The following is a 20,939-nucleotide window of genomic DNA, read 5'->3' on the forward strand; positions in this document are numbered from 1 at the left end:
AAGCTGCTTTCTCTCTTTTTTACAGGCTAGTGCCAGCAAGATTGTCCAGTTCATACCAGATCTGAATCCCTCCTCCCTGAGCCACACATTGACACTATGGAGCTCTGTCTGCTTTTGGGTCCTACATGCAGAACAAGGATCATTTCTCAGAATGCTACCCTGGAGATTCTGGATTTCTACTTTCTACCTAAAGCCTAAATTTGGCTTCCAGAACCTACCTCCAACACTTTCCTAGTCACTGATACCCACACCCAGCACTGTCCTAGGTGACTTGTGAGGTCTACCACCTTCACACAAGGAAGCAGGTTACCAAGCAATCCTTGTATCTACCAGCTACCTGCATTCCTTATGATGAACCACCAACTATAATGGCCATTCTAATTCTTTCCTCCTGGGCACGTCCCTGGAAAAACATTGTCGGTGCAAGACGATATTTCATCACCTGATGGGCAGGTCCTGGCTACAGGATTGCTTCCTACCAAAACAAGGTAATCTTCTTCTAAGTGGTCTTTCTCCTCTAAAGCAGAATACAGGCTGCCAGACTGGTGGAGTTCTACTATGTCCCCAAAGGTCTCCTTTACATACTGCTACATCTGCCTCAGCTCCTCCAAGTCTACTATTCTAGACTTCAGAGGTCAGACTCATTCTCTGAGAGCTAAGAGCTCTTTGTGCGGAATGCACATATATAACCTCTCAACATCTGGGAGATAATCATACATGTGGCACTCAGTGCAAAAGACTGGATAGCCACCATCTCACTTCTAAGGCCCTGTTTACTAAGCCGCGTTATAGGCACATTAGCATTTTTAACGCGCGTTAACAGTGTAGGTGCCTACAATATCCCTATAGGCGCCTACACGGTTAGCGAGCATGCTAATTGTAGGCGCATTAAAAATACTAATGCACCTTAGTAAACAGGGCCCCTAGATTGCTATCTGCATCTTAAAAATTAATAAGGGAATAGGGATGCTTACATTTATTAGGTATATTTTATGCTACTATTTTATATTTGCTTTTCAAAGAATTGCAAAGGACTTAGAGATTTTCATCACCAAATGAACAACTGTTAGGAATAGACTAAGTCCTATGGTGAAAAAATTCACTCTGTCACAGGTTTAAAATCCTATAAATCAAGGAACGAGCCTGATTGGGCTGGAGTTGAAGAATGGGAATCCAAGACAGAGTTTTTACCTACCCTACTGCCTTACATACAGACTGCTTTATTTACATTTTGAAATATTCAGAGAGCTTTTACCTACCATGCTGCTTTACCTACTTTTCAAATAAACAGAATTTGTCAGTTAAACTCTTAAGATACAGTTTTCCAAGCAGGTAAATACCCATAAGTGCAGATTCTTTACCAGCATGAGGTGGGCAAAACTTTTCAGTTCATTTGGCTTTTTTCCCCCTGATTTTGACATTTTTCAGTTCATTCTACACATTTGTTTTATTAACATTTTAAAACCCCTATTAGAACTTTTCAATGTGTAAATTGATTATATGCACTTTAAATCAATTTTGCATGCAGTACAATTTTTATGTCATTTCAATATTTTGTTATATTTAAATTCTGTGTTTATATCATGTGTGTGAATTTGTAACTTGCTTAGATCAATGGATAATGAAGCTATACATTTTATAAATAAAAAATAAAATCCCTGAAGCCCCTTTCAAATTGAGGGAGAGTGGAAGTATTTGTAACAATATTCCATGCATGATCTGTATTCTATATTTAATGTATCCTTATGCCTTAGATTATATAGGCTCTTTGTTATCAAGGAATCTTGAAAATATGAGACCTTATAAACAGAAAATAAATGTATGACATTTTTGTAGAGATATTATTGTTTCAAATAATGTATGCCATTTATTTTTCCCTAAGTAGCATAAAAATTACATATTTTCTTTAGCTTGACATGCTTTAACCTCAGCTTTCAAGCCTAACAAAACATAACAAAAATGTAATGAGTAAAAAAAAAAAAGGTTGGACTTGAAGGCTCTTCACATGTACATACAATTTTTTACTAATGGTTAAAAAAATACAATTAACGAAAAAGTGCAACTTAAAAATTCATCTTTCATCCAGAAGAGACAGTGCTGAAAATGAACTCACAATTAAGCTCTGAATTAACTTCATTGTAACCCATTCTGCTCGGCAGCGTAGTGCAGAAGCTCACACCACATACTGTATGTGGACTGGAGGCTGCGAGTGACAATACCATGTGAAATGTACACGTCTTCCCTTGCAAATTCAAGTTTGCTTTCTAAGGGAGTAGTTGTACCGCTGAAACTATGTGAAGCTTTTGGCCAGCTAAAAAGCTAAACTTTTGCAGAACATAAGCAAACAAATGCATATTTTCAACTACATTCATGATTTACCACAGGACTACAGTTTTCTCTCTTCTATTGACATTTGTTGCATTCTGAGCTGTTTATAATTGATATTTTCACATTTTAATTGATTGGTTTAAACAAAAGCACTTTTTTTTGTATGATTTGGACAGACACCATCTGAGTGAATTTTACCCAGTGTGTAATGTTAACCAACTCAGGGCTTCTTTTTCAAAGCCACCCTAGCGATTCCCACGCGGCAAATGAGCGGAAGCCCATAGGAACTGAACGGGCTTCCTATCATTTGCCGCACCAAGAACTGGCAGCACGATTTTGTAAAAGAAGCCCTCAATCAGGTTAGTAAAAGACAATGACACTAACCTGGTCCTAAAGAACTCTACAGGAAATTGAAAACAATGGTTCATTCTACCCTTTTACTACAATGCACCTGCCTATATGTGTTAGGGTGTGTAGAGAGAAGGAAGGTCAAGATGACTATTCAGCTGGACAGTTTCTATACTCACATGGACACACACATATACATATGTATTCTCTTATTGATACTCTCCCATGATGCTAAAGTTTTCTGAAACTACCTGTAGAGGCAGAAGCAGAGCTACAAATGCTAAGCATTTCTTTATTTCATATATATATATATATATATATATATATATATATATATATATATATATATATATATATATATATATTTGCAAGAGGAATGCCCAGTGGTCAGCTATTACTGCTTTCTGTTTGACCAGCAAGCCAAAATAATTTAAGGTACACAAAACGTTCAGAAAACATTTTACATTTGTAAACTGAACCCATATTTAGCTCCTACAGTTTGAATGTTTCCCTCTAATATTAGTTTACTTAAGCTTGTCGCAGAGGTGTTACAGAAATGTTAACAACTACTATAGTTTACACTAGTTTACAGACTTTTTATTTAAGACACTTACATTGTTGTAACTAAGTACGCACATTATTCTGTTAGCTATGTACTACTGAATGTAAGTTACTTCACATTACACACTATCTGAACTGGCCATTTTCTGCAAAAACAGATTTGTATAGTATAAAATTGTTTTAATAATTGTACTTCCTCCACCAAAAGGAAAAGCCTAGAAAACAAGTTTCCAAGCAGTACTCTGATTATTTTGGAAACCACCTGTTCAATCTTACACTGTGTTTGCTAATTGTGTTCATTGATATGGGGGGGGGGGGGGGAAGGGGGGATAAACAAAGGGCAGTAGAGAATTGAGGACACAGTTGAACTTTCCAGTAACCATTCTATCACACAAAGGGGGCTAATCACGCCTACAATCTCTCCGTAGGTCTTCATAGCAATGATACGGATGGCAATTACAGTTGTCCGATTTTTTAAGATGGTCTTCTATGAAAAGAATTGCATCACTGAAAAATCTTATCTTGTTTCAAAAGTGCAATGGTACCATACACACTTGCACAATAATATGAACATGTCTATAGGTTTTGCTTCTCATTCAGCGGCATTTCAAACTATTCCACAAAGGCGACAATAGTTCATATTAACAATAGTGGGTAACAAAAGGGAACATTCATCACTGGCAATGTGCACACCCTGGCCATGGAAGAAAGGATGCATTCTGAACACATAAAACTGACAGTTGTCCTTATTAGATCAGTGAAATCAAATATTTTATCATGTTATAGTCATGTCATTGCATAGCAGGTTGACATTTAACAGATGATCAGAAGTACTGGAAGAGTAGAGAGATACTGATAAGAGTTACATTTGTTCAGTTTTGAGCCTCTTCCCCTCATTGCCTTGTTTACACCCATTAAGGAACATGTCCATAAGGAAATCAATCCATATTCAACAAGGACATGTTCCTTGGTCAAATCAAAGCATTCTACAAAGGGGGATAATTTTATTAAATACAGGGGACCTTTCCCATGATTGTTCATAGCATGGAAAACAAAGGCAAGAGAAAGTTGAAGTGGGGAGATTTGAAGTCTTAAAATTTTTTAATTTGAAAATTTGTGTTCCAGCATTTCTGAAGCTCCTTAATGGCTAGACAAAGGCAGTCAAGTTTTCTTATGAGTTTTTTTTACCTGTAGAATGAAATTCCAAGGTACTTCCATTTGTAATTCATTGAATATATCTTATTCCTTCCCCCCATCAAATAGATTTTTTTTCAAAAAAAAACCACATTTCACTGAAAATGGTGACTAACATTTTGCCCTACTTCACCCTTAGATCTGACAATTTAGCATTTTCTAATTCATGGTTATGGAAATGTAACATTTTCAGCAATTAAGAGACAATAGTAAGGGGATTAAAACTAGTAAAGGAGAAAATGGTATAAAAATACAATAATTTTCTAACTCTCTTCTATGAGTGTCTATTTTGTGCACAATGAGGCTCACCCAGTAAAGGTAAGAAGAGAGACTAGAAAATTAAGCAGATGGCACAACATCCTTTAATTATCTGAAATATAGCAAACTTGGAGATTCAGTGATGGGCTACAAGAGAATTCTAGATGGTTTTATGAGCTCAAGGCATCACATGGTTTCTTCAATTCATTTGGACCATAGCAGTTATAAGACCTGCAACAACTGCTCCCTAACTTCTTTAATTAAGACAACCAAAGACACTGCATATCACACCAGGGAACAAACCAGGTTTGCTGCATCAGAAGAGCAAGGAGTTTCATCAGGCTTTTAAAAATCCAATATGCTGCCAAGTCTGTCTCTGCCCATTAACGGCACCACCAAAAAATGCAACTCCCTTAGGCAAGCAATGCAGTTGTGTGTGTTCACGTTTGATATATTTTAAATGGTGGGTTCTAGTCATATATTATTGGGTAAGACTGGTTTATTCATTTTATCTTAAAAGCAGCACTTGAACATGGTAAACTTGCAAGCAGGTTGTGCAAGGAGGTGCTCCTTGGGGGTGTGGCAGCAGAAAAGTAAACAGGATGGTCCTCTTTCAAGGCGAGGGCTTCAACACGGTCAACTCTTGGTAAGGCTGAAATGCTGCTTCAAGGGATTTTAGGGAAGTGTGTGAACTTTGTAAGAACTCTACACAAGTGCATACATTTTTTGCTAGGACTGGCCACACAAATACAACTGAACAAGTGTATGTCATACAATATGCAAAAGTTATTTTGTAAGGATAAAATATTCAGGTAACCTGCATGTAGCTCATCTTGGACTTCCCAATTTTGACCAGCTTAGTTTACTATTTATCACTACATACAGGTAAATGCACTGAAAAAAACTGAAATTTTCTAGAACTGTCATTTGCCCATTAGCTGATATCATTGGAGAATAGCTGTCATGTTGTCCATTTACATATGCTGTGGCAAGTATACAACTCAAGATGTATCTTCTGTGCAGCAATCCAGTGCACATGGGGTGAGCAGATCTGAGCAGGACAAAGGACATGCGACCTGTTGGTTTCATTTTCACTTCTCAGCTTCTTATGGTAAACAAACCAAGATCAATGGAAAACCACTGAACTCTCATTTACAGCAAATAAATCCACTACTGCCCATACTACTAGGAGATAATTATAAATGGAAATAATTTCATCTTAGTGCTTTAACGCTGAAGCTCCATTTTCTGCTGCATACAGAAACATCCGAGTTGATGGGAAAGGTTTGGAAGGCTGAGTGATTGTGAATAAGTGCAAAGTTATGACTGAAAACAGTCTGTATACAACCAAAAAATGTAATGTCAAAGAGGATGAGGATGGGATAGGCGAGTCTGAACCGTGCCACATTTGACCATTCTGTACCTGGCCCATTTGGCTTTCCAGACACATTGTAAACAAAAGTCCACCACACACATTATGATTATGCTATTGCTCCAGTACAGTGTATAAAATCTGAGCACTATATCATAAAACAGTTCACGATACCAGAGGAGTTTCAATTAATCTATACAAGGCATGTTAAGTCAGTACAAATTCAACCATTATAGATCCTCAAGCAAAACTACTTGAGCTAAGACACTGAAACTTTTCCCTTAAAGCCTGAACAATATTCTGCTGACTGTGAGGAGGGATCCTCCAAAGGTAATCATTCAGCTTTTCTGACTCACTGTATGAGGTCAGAGGAGGGGCAGACTCAATTTTGCTGTTTGAGGTCTTGGTTGGAGTACATGGTGTACTAAAAGAACGGAACTCATTTGTGCTGCAGGGGCTCTGGGAAGGGTCAGGGTTGGTTATAAGCTTTGGGTCAGACTTTTGGTTCTGAGCTGTCACTAAACCATTTTCTTCATCTTCTGACCTGATTTCCACATAGTCGTCGTCATCAACTCCAGTGTCCTTAAAATTGGAAAAGTAGTTCTGTGTAGCTATTTGTGCATTTAAAGAAGAGTTTCTATTTATTACCAGAATCTTTTGAGTGTCCTGCAAAACTATATCGGAGCAGTCATCAGGGATGTGCAGCCTGGAGTCATTCAAAGAAATGTGGTCAGTGCTACAAACATTTGAGTGCCTGCCATGACTTAAGTTTCTATTAGAAAGCAGCTGTTTTCTGCCCAATTCACTTGGATAAGTCATTGATTCCGATTTGTTGACCACAACTGAAGAACACTGCAATCTGTTATATGAATGTGGCTTGATACAAGTCACTCTTCTTGCTGATGAATTATGTGTATCCTGCTTTAGGTCTTCCTTGTTAGGCTGACTAACAATTGCACTCCACCTTTGAGTAGGGACTTGAGGCTGAGTAGAAGTCTTCAAGGATGGCACAGAGAAAGCCGTGGTCAACTGTGTGGAGATGTTACTTACACTCTTCTCAGAAGACACATACTTCGATTTGAGATCTTGAATATCAGGCCAGGGGGAAAAATCAGCCAAGTCTCCATTGCTGTATGCAGAGTGCAAATGCAAATCTTCAGTTTGTAAATCAACGCCATCATTTTGAGAATAGGAAGGCACAGATGCTGGGAGAGGTGTAGAATGCAAGGCAGAAGATCCCTTGGACCTAGTATCTTTCTGCACTGCTGGTGGAGCGTCTCTAAATACAACTTGGTCATAAAGTTGAGAGTATTCGGCAATCCTGGCACCTAGTAAACAAAAATAGGGATCTTGTTAGAGAAAAATTGACTTAATGGTAGAATTCCAGTCTGCTCCTACCTGAGTATTTTCAAATTTAATCTTTACTACTTACCTTTTAAGGCTAAACTGTGACTATCTCAAATAATGCACTATGAAGGAACTATGAGGCAAGATAAGAAGGGATTGTAAAGGAGGAGGAGGAGGAGGAGGGGTGAAAACTGGTACTATAAAGTCTACTTCTGTGCAAAGACCTTTGGCCTGTAAGGTTTACCCTTCTGCCAGGTGCCTTTGCCTACATTCCACATTTCCTAAAAGCTCACACTGCAGGAGCTTTTTGTTTGAGGAGACCAGGGCACATTCCCTTACTCGGGCATTCCTCCACCCTAAACTTGTTCCTTCGCTTGTCCAGAGCGAAGGAACCGGCTGAACTTGAATATGCATAAAAGAGATTTGCATATAATGGAGGCAGTGTATGCTAATCAATATCATGCATATTCATTGAGGATATCCTGAAAACCTGACTGGCAAGGGGGTACTGCCCTAAGTGATAATTTATAGACTACATCTGTATGAAAAGGAACATTTTTAAACATACCAATAGCAGGACCTCCTTGTTTCTTCTCCTCTAGGATTGCTGCAAGGTCTTTGGGTTTCAGTTTCTGCTGCTTGCAAGATGGTTGCTCATACTCTGGACTTTTCATCTTCAAAAGCTGATTGGCCTTCTTAATCTTTTCACTATACTGCCTTGCCATCATAAAGACCCTACTTTTTGTTTTATCAACAGTGTCCAAAGCCTCAACAGCACTTTCGGTGTCTGCAATGGAAAGAATGCTTTTAGATGATTTGTAAGCGCCTTCTGCAAATTCTCTCTCATGCACAAAGGATGGCCTGTTAAGGCTCACAAATGAATTTAGCTTACAAGTATTACCTTCAAGTCTAAGGCTAGCCCCACTTAGTCTGGCTACCTTGTTTTTCATCATCTTTGAGAAAGCTGGCTTTTCTGGCAGTGAAAGAGTAGATAATGTATATTCCAATTCCTTGCTAAGTTCAGGAGCACTTCCAGCATACTGCCGCTCTTGAATATCATCTTTGTTCACAGGAAAAGCTGCAAGGAGACGGTCACCTCTCTTCTCCTCATTCTTTTTTATATAGTTCTCAAGGTCATTCCAGATCTCATCCACTTCTTCTGACAATTTATCAGCTGCAGACTTGTGAGAGAGTGAATCTGAATTTGATGAACTATCTACTAAGCTCAAATAGTCAGCATCCAAAGGAAGACCATGGTCCAAAATTTCATCTTCACTGAACTGAAGACTTTCTTCAGAAATAAATCGCCCAATGTTATCACAAGATGAGAAATCTGTTCCCATACCCAAAAAGTTCCCCCTTTTAGAAGAAGAATCAAGAGGACTAAGTTTGAAATTCAGCAGTGCTTGCTCTGGAAATCTTATGGTATCGTAGATGTTCTCTTCCAGCATTTGGAGGTCATGGGAACTAGAAGATGTGTCCCTAGCAAACTGTAGTTGTTCCCCATTTGCAAGGCTGGAAGATCTGCCTTGGATTTCATACTTTTCTTCATTCCTTGTACTAAAACGGATTTTGTCACTGCTTTCATAATCAGGGTTTCTTGCTGCTTGATGGGTAATGTAGTCAGAATCATCCCTTTGTGAAAGTCCCATTAATTTCAAGTCTTCATAACTGATATTATCATATACATGTTCAATATCATCAATTGTTAGCTCTTCTGGAGATACTACATAAGCATTGGTGCTACCTTCTTTAGTTCTTGAACTATATCTTATATCTCTTTGAGAAACTAGCTGGCTGTTGTAGCTAATTTTATTTCTCAAACTGTTTGCACCAGTATTGCTTTCACCCACACTACTTGCCCTTCTAACAATTCTACGGTGGGTGCCAAGAGCCTCATTTTGCTGCATTAAGCCAACATGCCAGCTGCAGGGTCGACTGGAAGACCCATGCTCTTCTTGCAACCTGGTGGAATCTAAATTGGCAGCAGACACTGATGGCATGAACATCTGGTAGTCATCCTCCTCTTCATGATCCTGAGATTGTCTTCTGGGAAACAGAGCTTGCCTAATTTGGTGATCAGTCCAGATATTTCTCACAGAGCTGGTGCCACCCAGAATATTCATAATTATTGAGTTGCTATGTGGTATGCTGAATTGTCTAGCTCTCTGACTGACAGAACCAGAAAATGGATGTTCTGCATTTCGCTGGGAAGGCTCCTCATCTGAACGTTCTCTGGAGTTCTGAAAATAATTAAAATAGGAATATTTAATAACAGAGTTTACAACTCTGAATAAGACTCAAATTTCCTGCCCAATTCTTTTTTTGCCAAATTACACTCTGTTGGTGGTCAAAACATACAGTCCCAATTTCCAGTGTCTGCTTTGGTTTGTGATGCTACCATTTAATAACAAATCTGCTGCTGACAAACACTAATAAGGACTTGGAGGACATACGAATCTAGAGTACTACAAAAAAGTTAATACTATTAACATCATTAAAACACGATACCTCCAAAAGTATTATATAGTTAGATCTAAAATAGAATACAACAGCCATGGAAAATCACAAGGTCTATCTAGTCTCCCAGTTCTACTTTGCAATACATTAGGTACCATCTGATCTCCAGCTGTGTATTCCCTTCCTATTTCTAAGGTTTCTTTACGCCGGTACTTGAATTTTTATACTGATTTTAAATCATTACTTTTGTTGGGAAGCTATTAAGTTCATTCACCCCTTTTTGTGAATCTACAGCCTATGGTCAGAATGGAAGAAATTTTATAAGAAGGCTCCAATGTGAAGCCTACATCAAAGATATGTAGGATCCTACTTGTCTTTACAAAACAAAAGGTCATGGATTTGATATACCATCTTTTTGTGTGTAAAAGCAAAGTGGTTTACATGTATTATGTGCAGGTACTTTTTCTGTCCCTTGTGAGCTCACAATATAAGTTTTTTTGTTGTTGTACCTGAGTAACAAGGAGCTGCAGTGCGAATTGAACCCACTTTCCCAGGTTCTCAGTCCACTGCACTAACCATTAGGCTACTCCTTCACTCCTTACATAAGTGGCAGCAGGAACATTTACACAGGCCTTAGAGTTGGTGTAAATATCCGCACCAATATTTATCAAGTAGATGCTTAAATTATATTATTTTATGATCTATTAGTACACTTTGCCCACATTCCGCCCAAACCACCCCCTGTGCACACCCACTGGCAAAGTACAGGCTATCATTTTGAAATACGTAGTTTTGTACCAGTCAGTATTTTATAAGAGGCCATTTTCATACCTGTGTGGACACATATGTTTCTGATATTATAGTAGGTGATCACTAGATCTTGTGATTCAGTATTAGAGAAAAGGCAGTTGTGGATAAGAACATAAGAATAGCCATACTGGGTCAGACCAATGGTCTATCTACTGGCCAAAACAGGTCACAAGTACAAGTCTCAATAGCAGACTAAGGACTGTTCCTCCAGGAACTTGTCTATGCAAAGGGCAAGACTTTAGGAAGACTAATTTTGATAAGATGGGAAAGTTCCTCAATGAATCACTAACAGAGTGGGAAAAGCTAGGGGAAGTAAGACAGCAATGGGCAAAACTAAAAAAAGTAATTGTAAGCACAACAAACCTTTTGTTAGGAAAGTAATAGATACAGGAAAAAAAAGAGGAGAGGCTGATGTTGTTTTCTAAAGAAGTGGCAAGGGCAAAATAATTAGCATTTATAACCTCCAAGAAATCACAGAAAGAGACAGGCAACCATGTGGAAAAGCTAAGAGAAGCTGGAAAGAAAGACAAGAAAGCAAAAATGCAAATAGAAAATAGCTAATATGGTAGAACACAACTTTTTGAATATTTCACATTAAATGTGTAGCATATGTTCTGTAGATCAGTGAAACAAGCTCCTACTTAAAAAAAAATACAATCAAAAATGCATTAGACAGAAGAGTGAAAAGGATACAAGGGTGTGAAGGCTTCTGGATGTCACTATATTGAACAAGAAGCAACAGAGCAAAGATAGATGGAAAAACAAAATAAATTAATCAGCTGAGGTATTCTATGTTTACACATGGTGCATTTACCAGCATAGTGCCAAAATGCCCAGATTGCCTGCTTCCTATGTCCTTAAAACTATGTGCATACTTTCAGGCAGCATCAGATTAATTCCTCAAACAAAAGGAACTTTAAGCCTTTGAAAAATCACCCTTATATTTTTTATTTGTGTCACCTCTCAGTAAGTATCTGAGTATTCTAACTTGGGATTTGAACATTAATGGGCATCTGTCTCTCAGTGTCAGCTTCTCTTCCAAGCATTTCAGCCTTGCTTCAGGACATGCTCTCCTGATCAGAACATTTCAATGAATAACTAGGCCTGCTTGCTGGAAACGTCCAATCAAGATGCTGATGAAAATTTAATTACAATGATCTGCTGTAATTATGCCAAAACTTGTATATCAAGGATAAAACTACGATCATAAGAATGTTAAGGATAAGTTATGGCACAGAATTATTGATTTTGTTGTGTTATCAAATGCAGGATGATTTAAATATCCATCCTACCAAGTTAACCCTACACAGTTGATGATGGAAATAAAGACCTGAATAGTCTGTCCAGTCTGCCCAACAGTCACACTCTGATCAATACATAGTAAAGCCAACAATGAAGGTAATATGAAATACTTGATCCTGGTCTTTCTCTGCCATTTCTGGGACATAGCTCGGCACTGTGCTTACGTTCCAACCACTCCAGCCAATCCCAACCTGTCTTGCTATATACAGGATACAGACTGTACAAGTCTGCTCGGCACTGCCCTTAGTTCTTCATAGCTAGAGGTGCCATCTATGCACCACTCAACAAATCACACACATGCAGTCATTTAGGTTTTGTTCCTTACACCATCCATTTTCTAACGAGGGATCCTCTGTGTTCATCCCATGCCTTTTTGAATGCCACCACCATTTCTGTCTCCACCGTTTCCCTCAGAAGAGAATTCCAGGAATTGACTACCCTCTCTGTGAAAAAGAATTTTCTGACATTACTCCTAAGTCTACCCCCCCCCCCCCCAATCTCAATTCATGTCCTCTTTGAACCTTGGATCTTATTTAATTGTATAATCTGGTCAGTTTTAGCTGTCTACCAGTCTACGCTACAGAGCTGAACAACGTTGCCACTTTTCATGGAGTGCTGCAGTTATTGAAACATGTTCCTCTATAATGAGAGAAAATAGAGAAAAAATGCCAGGAGGTATTTTTTCACTGAGAGAGTGGTAGATACCTAGCATGCCCTCCCACGGGAGGTGGTGGAGATGAAAATGTTAATGGAATTCAAAAATGCGTGGGATAAACACAAAAGAATTTTGTTTAGAAGGAATGGATTCAAAGAAGCTTATTGGAGATTAGGTGACACCACCGGTAACTGGGAAGCAAAATCCAGTGCTGGGCAGACTTCTATGGTCTGTGCCCTGATCGTGACTGAATAGATTTGGATGGGTTGGAGTGGAGCTTTCCAGGGGCTTCGATGACAACTTCTGAAGTTTTAGAACAAAGACTGTGTGAGGCAGACTTCTACGGTCTATGCCCTGAAAATGGCAAGGACAAATCAAGGTCAGGTATACATATGAAGTATCAAAACACATTACATATGGTATGATGTATCTTGTTGGGCAGACTGGATGGACCATACATGTCTTTATCTGCCGTCATCTACTATGTTACTATATGAGACAGTCTTTTCTTGAGCAGCACTGCAGATCAGTGGGATCTATTGCTGGAATGGTGCACTATAGCTTGCTGTTTTGTTCTATTTTCCCCACCTGAATCTGGCATGCACTGAGATTGACACTTCTTCGCTTTTCCACATTCTCAGCAGCTTGGCTGTTCAGTCTTTTTCTACCCCCTTTTATCTTATGCAGAGAATTCTGTTTCATGTCCTACAATAAAACAAACAATGGATTATTTAATATGCATAAGTTTAGGGTGTAATAACTTTAATGAGCTACTCAATATTCAAACCAAAAGAAAGAAACCATAAACCTGGTTATCAGTTAAGCAACATGTAAGCCATCCACTGGAAAACAAAATTGGAATCCTTTTAATTTTGAAATATTTTAGGTATGCCTTCTTGATCAGAGGAATGTTCCAAGTGGTTATCATGAAAGCCTGTTCAATCTATATGCAGAACAAATCATATGAGAAGCAGGACTGTAAGAAGAAATCTTAGGTGTAAAAATTAGTGGAAGACTCAACAACATTTGTTATGCTGATGCACCATGTTACTGGCTGAAAGTGAAAATGATCTAAAACATCTGATTATCAAGATCAAGGAAAGGTCTCAAAATAGGCCTGCACCTTAATATGAAGACAGTTAAAATCTATAATTTCATCCTTGATGGAAAAGTAATAGAAATAGTAGGTAACTTCAAACTGCTTGGATCACTAAAGAAACAACAAGCAGTCAAGAAATCCAGCACCCCACTCTTGGCAGGACAACTCAAGATCTTCACGTGCAGAGATGTATCGCTGCATATCAAGATTCGACTTGTCCAAGTTGGCAATGAAGAAGCAAGACAGGAAGAAAATCGACAGAAATCAGCCAGTATTGGAAAATATGAAACCTAAGCTTTCCTTGGAAGCTCAAATGACAAAACTTCAGCTTTCATAGTTTGGATACATCATGCAAACTGAAAGATCAAAGTCATCTGTGAAAGAGGTAGACTAGCATGCTTTTCTAAGATTTAATCATTCTGTTTGTGAACTGTGGATAATTGCAGTCTATAAATATTTCAAATAAATAAATATAATGGATCAATAATAACTATGGATGCCAATCTAGCAATGATTAACTGCCTGAGTAATGACTGAACACAGATAAAGGCAAATATCCAGAGGGTCACCATGAATTGACAGCAACTTGATAACACTTAACAGGAGAGCAGGATTACCTGCATTAAACAATGGCATAGTCAGGTCTGATTTTTTTGGTGGTGCCTGAGGACAGCAAGGATGAGCCTTAGACTATGAAGATGCTGACACTGTCTCAAATTATTCTCTTATTCATCTTTTACTGCCACTGACTGGGTAGATCTGACTCCAAACTAGAGGAGCCCTGGCCCATTCATGGCTATGCCCCAGCACAGAAGTAGAAGCATAACCGCAATTTACAAAGCTTTCATACTCAGCTCCTCCACAAAATTAGAAGTCTGGAAAATCTTATAATACTATAATGTAAAGATTTCTGAGGCAGAAAGTGAATGGAGGAAATATTAAATTACACACATAAATCTACAGACCACAGCCAAAAGCAAAACCGTTTAGTGATCACAAAACTTATACTCTCTGTGAAACATGTCCAACTTCACATGCTTGAACCATTTCACTGATACAGACAAAAAGATAAAATCTTAGAAAGTACATGTGCATTTCCGTCACAGTATAAAGCAGTGTTTCCCAAGTCCGGTCCTGGAGTACCCCTTGCCAGTTAGGTTTTCACGAAATCCCAATGAATATGCATGAAAGAGATTTGCATATAATGGAGGCAGTGTATGCAAATCAAGTTCATGCATTTTCATTGGGGATATCCTGAAAACCTGACTGGCAAGGGGTACTCCAGGACTGGACTTGGGAAACACTGGTGTAAAGAACAACCTTAGAAACTAAGGAGTAGATATATAGCTATCAGCATTTTTTTTTGTCCACTGCTGACTTTATACCTGGATATTCAATCCCAAGCCATGTCCTGGAATACACAGAAAACATAGCTGGTTAAGTGAGATATTCGGCTAAGGTGAACTACATAAAGATAAGATTGTGTTATACGTGGTCTTATTTATGTAGTTACCTTAGCTGGTTAAGTGCTGAATATCGGCACTTAACCGCATAAATGCTCCGCCCTGGAACGCCCACAAAATAGCTGGTTTCGGCTTAGACGCTGACTATGCATTTTCAGTCTCTGAATATGGTCGGTGAGCCCCAGACAGGTGATTTAAATGGCCAGGAGCCTCTCCTGGCCATTTAAATTGTTTTGAACATTGATCCCTAAGAGCACAGTTTTTTCATCAACTTTGGGGATGACAATGACAACCACTTTCATAATCAGTATTGGAAGCAGGGTACTGATTGCATTAATGTCTTTCTCTGTCCTATCCACAGACACCTCAAATGATTTATTTTATTACCGTATAAAAATGAACAAACAATATTCTGAACTGTCATTTATAAATGAAAAATAGAAGATACATCTCCCCGCTCCCCGGTGTCACTCTCTATAGCCCCCGGATTCTATATAGCATGACCAAAATTGGGCACACAAATCTGGTTGTATTCTGGGTTTACGTGCACAATTTAATAACGGAACAAGCCAATCAGAGCCAATAACTGCCACCTAACAAACAATTATTGACGTTAATTGGCATTAAATAGAATTTACGTGCACAACTTGCTAGGCATATTCTGTAAGTTGGTGAATGGGCTTTGTCAGCACTGCCACTCTGAGATTTGTTAGCGCGGTTTGGTAAAAGAGGCCTTTAAACGGTTCTAACGCTAAATAGTAGTAGTAGTAGTAGTACTAATGTCATTTGACTAAAATTACCGTGGCAATATTTTAGTCACCATAGATTAAGCAGCAACAAGATGCATAACTTACAAATTAGGGCTCAACATTGATCAAAAAAATGTAATCGCATGATTAATCGCATAAAGTGTTCCCTCACATTTCCTTCTGTACATTGCAATATATTGATAGCAGTTGTAAATTCTCAAAACTGGCATTTCAATTACTAAACTAAAAATAAAATAATATATCTTCTTGTGCTCCTTAACTCTCGCCCTCCCCCCAGATGGTACCAATTATCTCTCTTCCCCCACCCTTTCCCCCAGCAAATCTTTCCCACACCACTTGGCAGAATTGGGAGCTCTTCTAAATGTAGCTGCCTCTTCCTACAGCAGCAAGGCCGACCCAGGACCCAGAAACCAGTCTCTGCAGCTCAGGTGAACTGAGAAACAGAGAAATGCTGAACTGTTGTGAGTGAGGGAGAGAAATGTGCTGTTTGCGTGCGCTAAAATTTTTAATGTACATTAAACATTTAACGTAATAATCGCGGTATTAAGGCATTAAATGAGCAGCCGTAATGCAAATGCATGTTTTTCATCTAATTACTATGTAAATACTCTAATGTGACTTGCGGTGATACACCAAAAGTCGCATTAGGGCCGAGAAATCATGGTAAAATAGCATCAGCTTTTTCCTGGTGTTATTTTACCACCTGGGAGCATCGGGCTGCAAAGCCATGGTCTGATGGTCCTGGTCCGACAGAGCAGGATCCACTCCCCGGCTGAAGCACCCACCCCCAAATCAGACCCCGCCCACCCCTCCATAAAACCCAAGACCTCCACTTCCAAGTAGCCCTTGGGCTACCTTTAGAACATTGATGGTGCAAAAGGAATATGACCCCTAGAGGTAGTCATGTGAGACTACCGCTAGGGGTGCCATTTTGCAGCCAGTACCAAACTGGGCATCGCTCCTACTTGAAGGTCCCTCCCCAGACCACCAATGTTCTACTGGTAGCCCTTTGAGGTGATCCGGGAAATTACAGACCAATAAGCTTAACGTCGGTGTCGGACAAAATGGTAGAGACTATTATAAAGAACAAAATTACAGAGCATATACATAAGCATGGATTAATGAGACAAAGCCAGCATGGATTTAGTGAAGGCAAATTTTGCCTCACCAATCTACCACATTTCTTCGAAGAGGTGAACAAGCATGTGGATAAAGGTGAGCCGGTTGATATTGTGTATCTGGATTTTCAAAGGCATTTGACAAAGTAGCTCATGAAAGACTCCAGAGGAAATTGGAGAGTCACAATAGTGTCCTATTGTGGATTAAAAATTGGTTAAAAGATAGAAAACAGAGAGTAGGGTTAAATGGTCAGTATTCTCAATGGAGAAGGGTAGAAAGTGGGGTTCAACAGGGGTCTGTGTGGGACCGCTGCTTTTTAACATATTTATAAATGATATAGAAATGGGAATAACTAGTGAGGTAATTAAATTTGCTGAGAACACAAAGTTATTGTGAAAAACTGCAAGATGGCCTTACAAGACTGGGCATCCAAATGGCAGATGATGTTTAATGTGAGCAACAGCAAAGTGATTCAAGTGGGAAAGAGGAACCCGAACTATGGCTACGTGATGCAAGGTTTCGCATTAGGAGTCACCAACCAGGAAAAGGATCTAGGAGTCATTGCTGATGATACTTTGTAAACTCTGCTCAGTGTCCTGCAGAGGCAAAGAAAGCAAATAGAATGTTAGGTATTATTAGGAAAGGAATGTTATAATGCCTTTGTATCACTGCATGGTGCAACCGCACCTTGACTACTGTGTGCAGTTCTCGTCACCGGATGTAAAAAAAGATATAGTAAAATTAGAAAAGGTACAGAGAAGGGCGACGACACGACTTCCCTATGAGGAAAGGCTGAAACGGCTAGCGCTCTTCAGCTTGGAGAAAATATGGCTGAGGGGAGAAATGATAGAGGTCTATAAAATAATGAGTGGAGTGAAACGGGTAGACATGAATCGGTTGTTTACTCTTTCCAAAACTATTAGGACTAGGGGGCACGCAATGAAGCTACAAAGTAGTACATTTAAAACAAATCAGAGAAAATATTTCTTCACTTAACGTGTAATTAAACTCTGGTTTTACCACATTCTCTGGTAACAAATTCCAGTTAGCTTTGCGTGGTTTAAAAGAGGTTTGGATATCTTCCTAAAAGAAATGTTCATAAGCCATTATTAAAATGGACTTGGGAAAATTCCGTTCTTATTTCTAAGATAAGCAGCATAAAATGTATTGTACTGTTCTGGGATTTTGCCAGGTACTTGTGACCTGGGTTGGCCACTGTTGGAAACAGGATACTGGGTTTGATGAACCTTTGGTCTGTCCCCGTATGGTAACACTTATATACTTATGGATTTGGAGGCTTGGAGTTTGTGGGGGAATGGGGGATTAGCAGGGCTCGATCTGAGAGGGTGTTTCAGCCGGGGGGGGGGGGGGGGGGGGGGGGACACCCTGGTCTGTTGGCCTAGGAGCACTAGGCTGTGGGCTTTGCAGCCCAATGCTCCCGGGCACATAGAATAACTCTGCTTGAGAGGTAGCTTGAAGTAGTGCCATTTTTTTTACCATGGGTTCAGCAGCCTGCAGTACCAGGATCCCATAGGTTGCTGAATCTCATGGGGAATCAATGTGTGGTAAACAGCAATCTTTTACCACACCTTGATGAACTCCCCCTTTAGGAACTTCTAGTTATACCTGTCATAGAGCTGACATAAGTGCAGATGCTTAAATGGAACTGGGACACATGTAACTTACAGTAGTCTAAGTTAGAGATGTGTGTCTCCAGCCCATGCTCTACCCCTTGTGTACACTCCTGTTGCAAATACATGGTACGTATGTAATGTGGGTATTTGCAAAATAGCATACTGATATATATGTACATAATTTAACACATACATGTACATGCTAGCATTCTAAACATTTATGTGTGCAGTGGCCATAGAAATTCTGGCACTTATAAGGACATAATTTCAAAGTGAGGCAGGATTTGGGATGCTGTAGAGGTTGGGGACAAAATTTATGTAAGCAGAGGTAATATTGAACTGCTATCTGAATACCGTATGTACTTAGAAATTGCAGGCATAATTTTAGCATGACTTTATATGGATAATTTACCCATCTAACATTTTCAGCATCCAAGCTTGAATATACAAGTCCACTGAAAATTCGCACATCTTTATGTGGCTTTCAGACCAGTGTAGATTGACTATTTCTTCTTAGTTTTGGTTTTAATATTTCATTTTGAAGTATGAGATTTTATTTTTTTTCTTGTGTTTATGTTTAACGGATCTGACTTAGCATCAGTGAATGAAAATAAAATGAAATATACTTCTACATAATCTTATACAGTGTCTCTGCTTCACAATAAAGTACCAACTCAATGTAGTTCCACAATATTTGTGAACCAAATTTTGCTTCTGAATTTAAACTGAAAAAAGCAGTTATCATAAGGAATCCTTTTGGAGGAATTCACTCTAAACTTTCACCTTGCAGATCAATATCCAGTACCTTGTTACTGGACAATTTCCTGTCCTATTTTTAAGAATCACAAAGTCCAAGGTTTAAAACTCCCCCTGATCAAATTTTAAAGCTCCATGCTGTGGTGGAGGAATATCCCAACTTACGGAGTTATCAGTAGTAAGGCTTGCTGCAGAAGCCACACATCTCATCCAAAGGAAAGGAAGATGGTTGTACTACTTGGTGACTCCTTGACATTGGAGTGGCAAGGAATGTTAGTTTCAGAGAAACGTTTTCCAGTGCACATACAATTTGCCCCCTGTCCCTTTCAGGGTTCACCACAAGATTCTAACCTTAACCTATAAGGCTTTCCAACCCACCACAAGATTCTAACCTTAACCTAAAAGGCTCTCCAACCGGATTCCTACCCTAACTTGCATCCGCCGTTTCACCCTACATTCCTACCAGATCCCTCCGCTCTGCCAGCCAACATCTCCTCTCTATTCCTTCCACTTTCTCCTCCCAGTTCACATCAACCCAACAGAAGGCTTTCTTCTGCGTCTCCTCATCCTTTTGGAATTCACTTCCTACCACACTATATAGTAAATCCTCTTACACCAATTTTAAATCTATGTTGAAGATCTATCTTTTTTTCTCTCGCATTTCCAGGAGCATCAGGCTTATCTGCGGTGACTGGAGCGGCAACTGCAGCAGGAAGAGGACAAAATACTTGACCTTCTCCTTCTCTGACTCTTTGCTTTCCTGTTAAAGAATTATATTTCTTTTCACAATTTCTGTGTCTAGTAATTGTAAGTCGCTCTGACTGCACGTTAGAAACTGAAGAAAGAATTAAGAATAAAGCTTGCTTGGGCATTCTATGCAGTTATGTGAATCCTTGAACTCTTAACAACATCTCAATTGTTATTATGACAAATAGCATATTTATATAAATAGAAACAAGGTCCCTAAGAGCACAATTTGTCATAAAATATTGTTAAGTTCCTAGGGATTCACATAGGTGAATTGATTATTTTCACATTATGGGCCCTGTTTACTAAGGCGCGTTAGTGTTTTTAACGCGCCTACAATTAACGCGCACGCTGTGTAGGCTTCTATAGGGATATTGTAGGCGGGTACACGGTTAATGCACGTTAAAACGCTAATGCGCCTATAATGCGGCTTAGTAAACAGGGTCCTATGTGAGGTATATGATTATATCTATATCTACCATTTGGTTCTAACACCATAGATACCAGGAAGGTATGAATATGATACCCTTTTAGTATATTTAATGCATTTTATAAAAATTGTATGTTGTCATTACATGTAGTGTTTAATTTTTTGGAAGTCATATTTTTTTGATGATATAGAATAACTTTTCAATTATGTAGATCTCTATTTTAGAAACGTCTCATGTGGTGTGTTCGTGTTATTAGGAGAAAAAGCCTCAAACGCAGATAGGCAC

At 39.0% G+C, this 20,939-nt stretch overlaps 1 protein-coding gene across 2 annotated transcripts in view; it reads right to left on the reverse strand.

Annotated features, from left to right (window-relative positions):
* Nucleotides 1-3,047: 3,047 nt before the first annotated feature.
* The window catches only part of PLEKHG1 (pleckstrin homology and RhoGEF domain containing G1), a 157,449-nt gene continuing 139,557 nt past the window's right edge, over nt 3,048-20,939 (reverse strand). The window contains exons 16-19 of one of the 2 annotated variants that reach the window (XM_030198481.1): nt 13,224-13,340; nt 8,310-9,651; nt 7,977-8,195; nt 3,048-7,389 (exon numbers count right to left, since the gene is read on the reverse strand). In XM_030198481.1, the coding sequence (XP_030054341.1) occupies nt 6,302-7,389; nt 7,977-8,195; nt 8,310-9,651; nt 13,224-13,340 (2,766 nt within the window). In that variant the 3' untranslated portion in view covers nt 3,048-6,301. Of the gene's footprint in view, nt 7,390-7,976; nt 9,652-13,223; nt 13,341-20,939 lie in introns of both variants that reach the window. The other variant, XM_030198480.1, reaches the window with a different exon arrangement.

The sequence above is a fragment of the Microcaecilia unicolor genome, chromosome 3 (assembly GCF_901765095.1).
Source record: "Microcaecilia unicolor chromosome 3, aMicUni1.1, whole genome shotgun sequence".
NCBI classification, from domain to species: domain Eukaryota; kingdom Metazoa; phylum Chordata; class Amphibia; order Gymnophiona; family Siphonopidae; genus Microcaecilia; species Microcaecilia unicolor.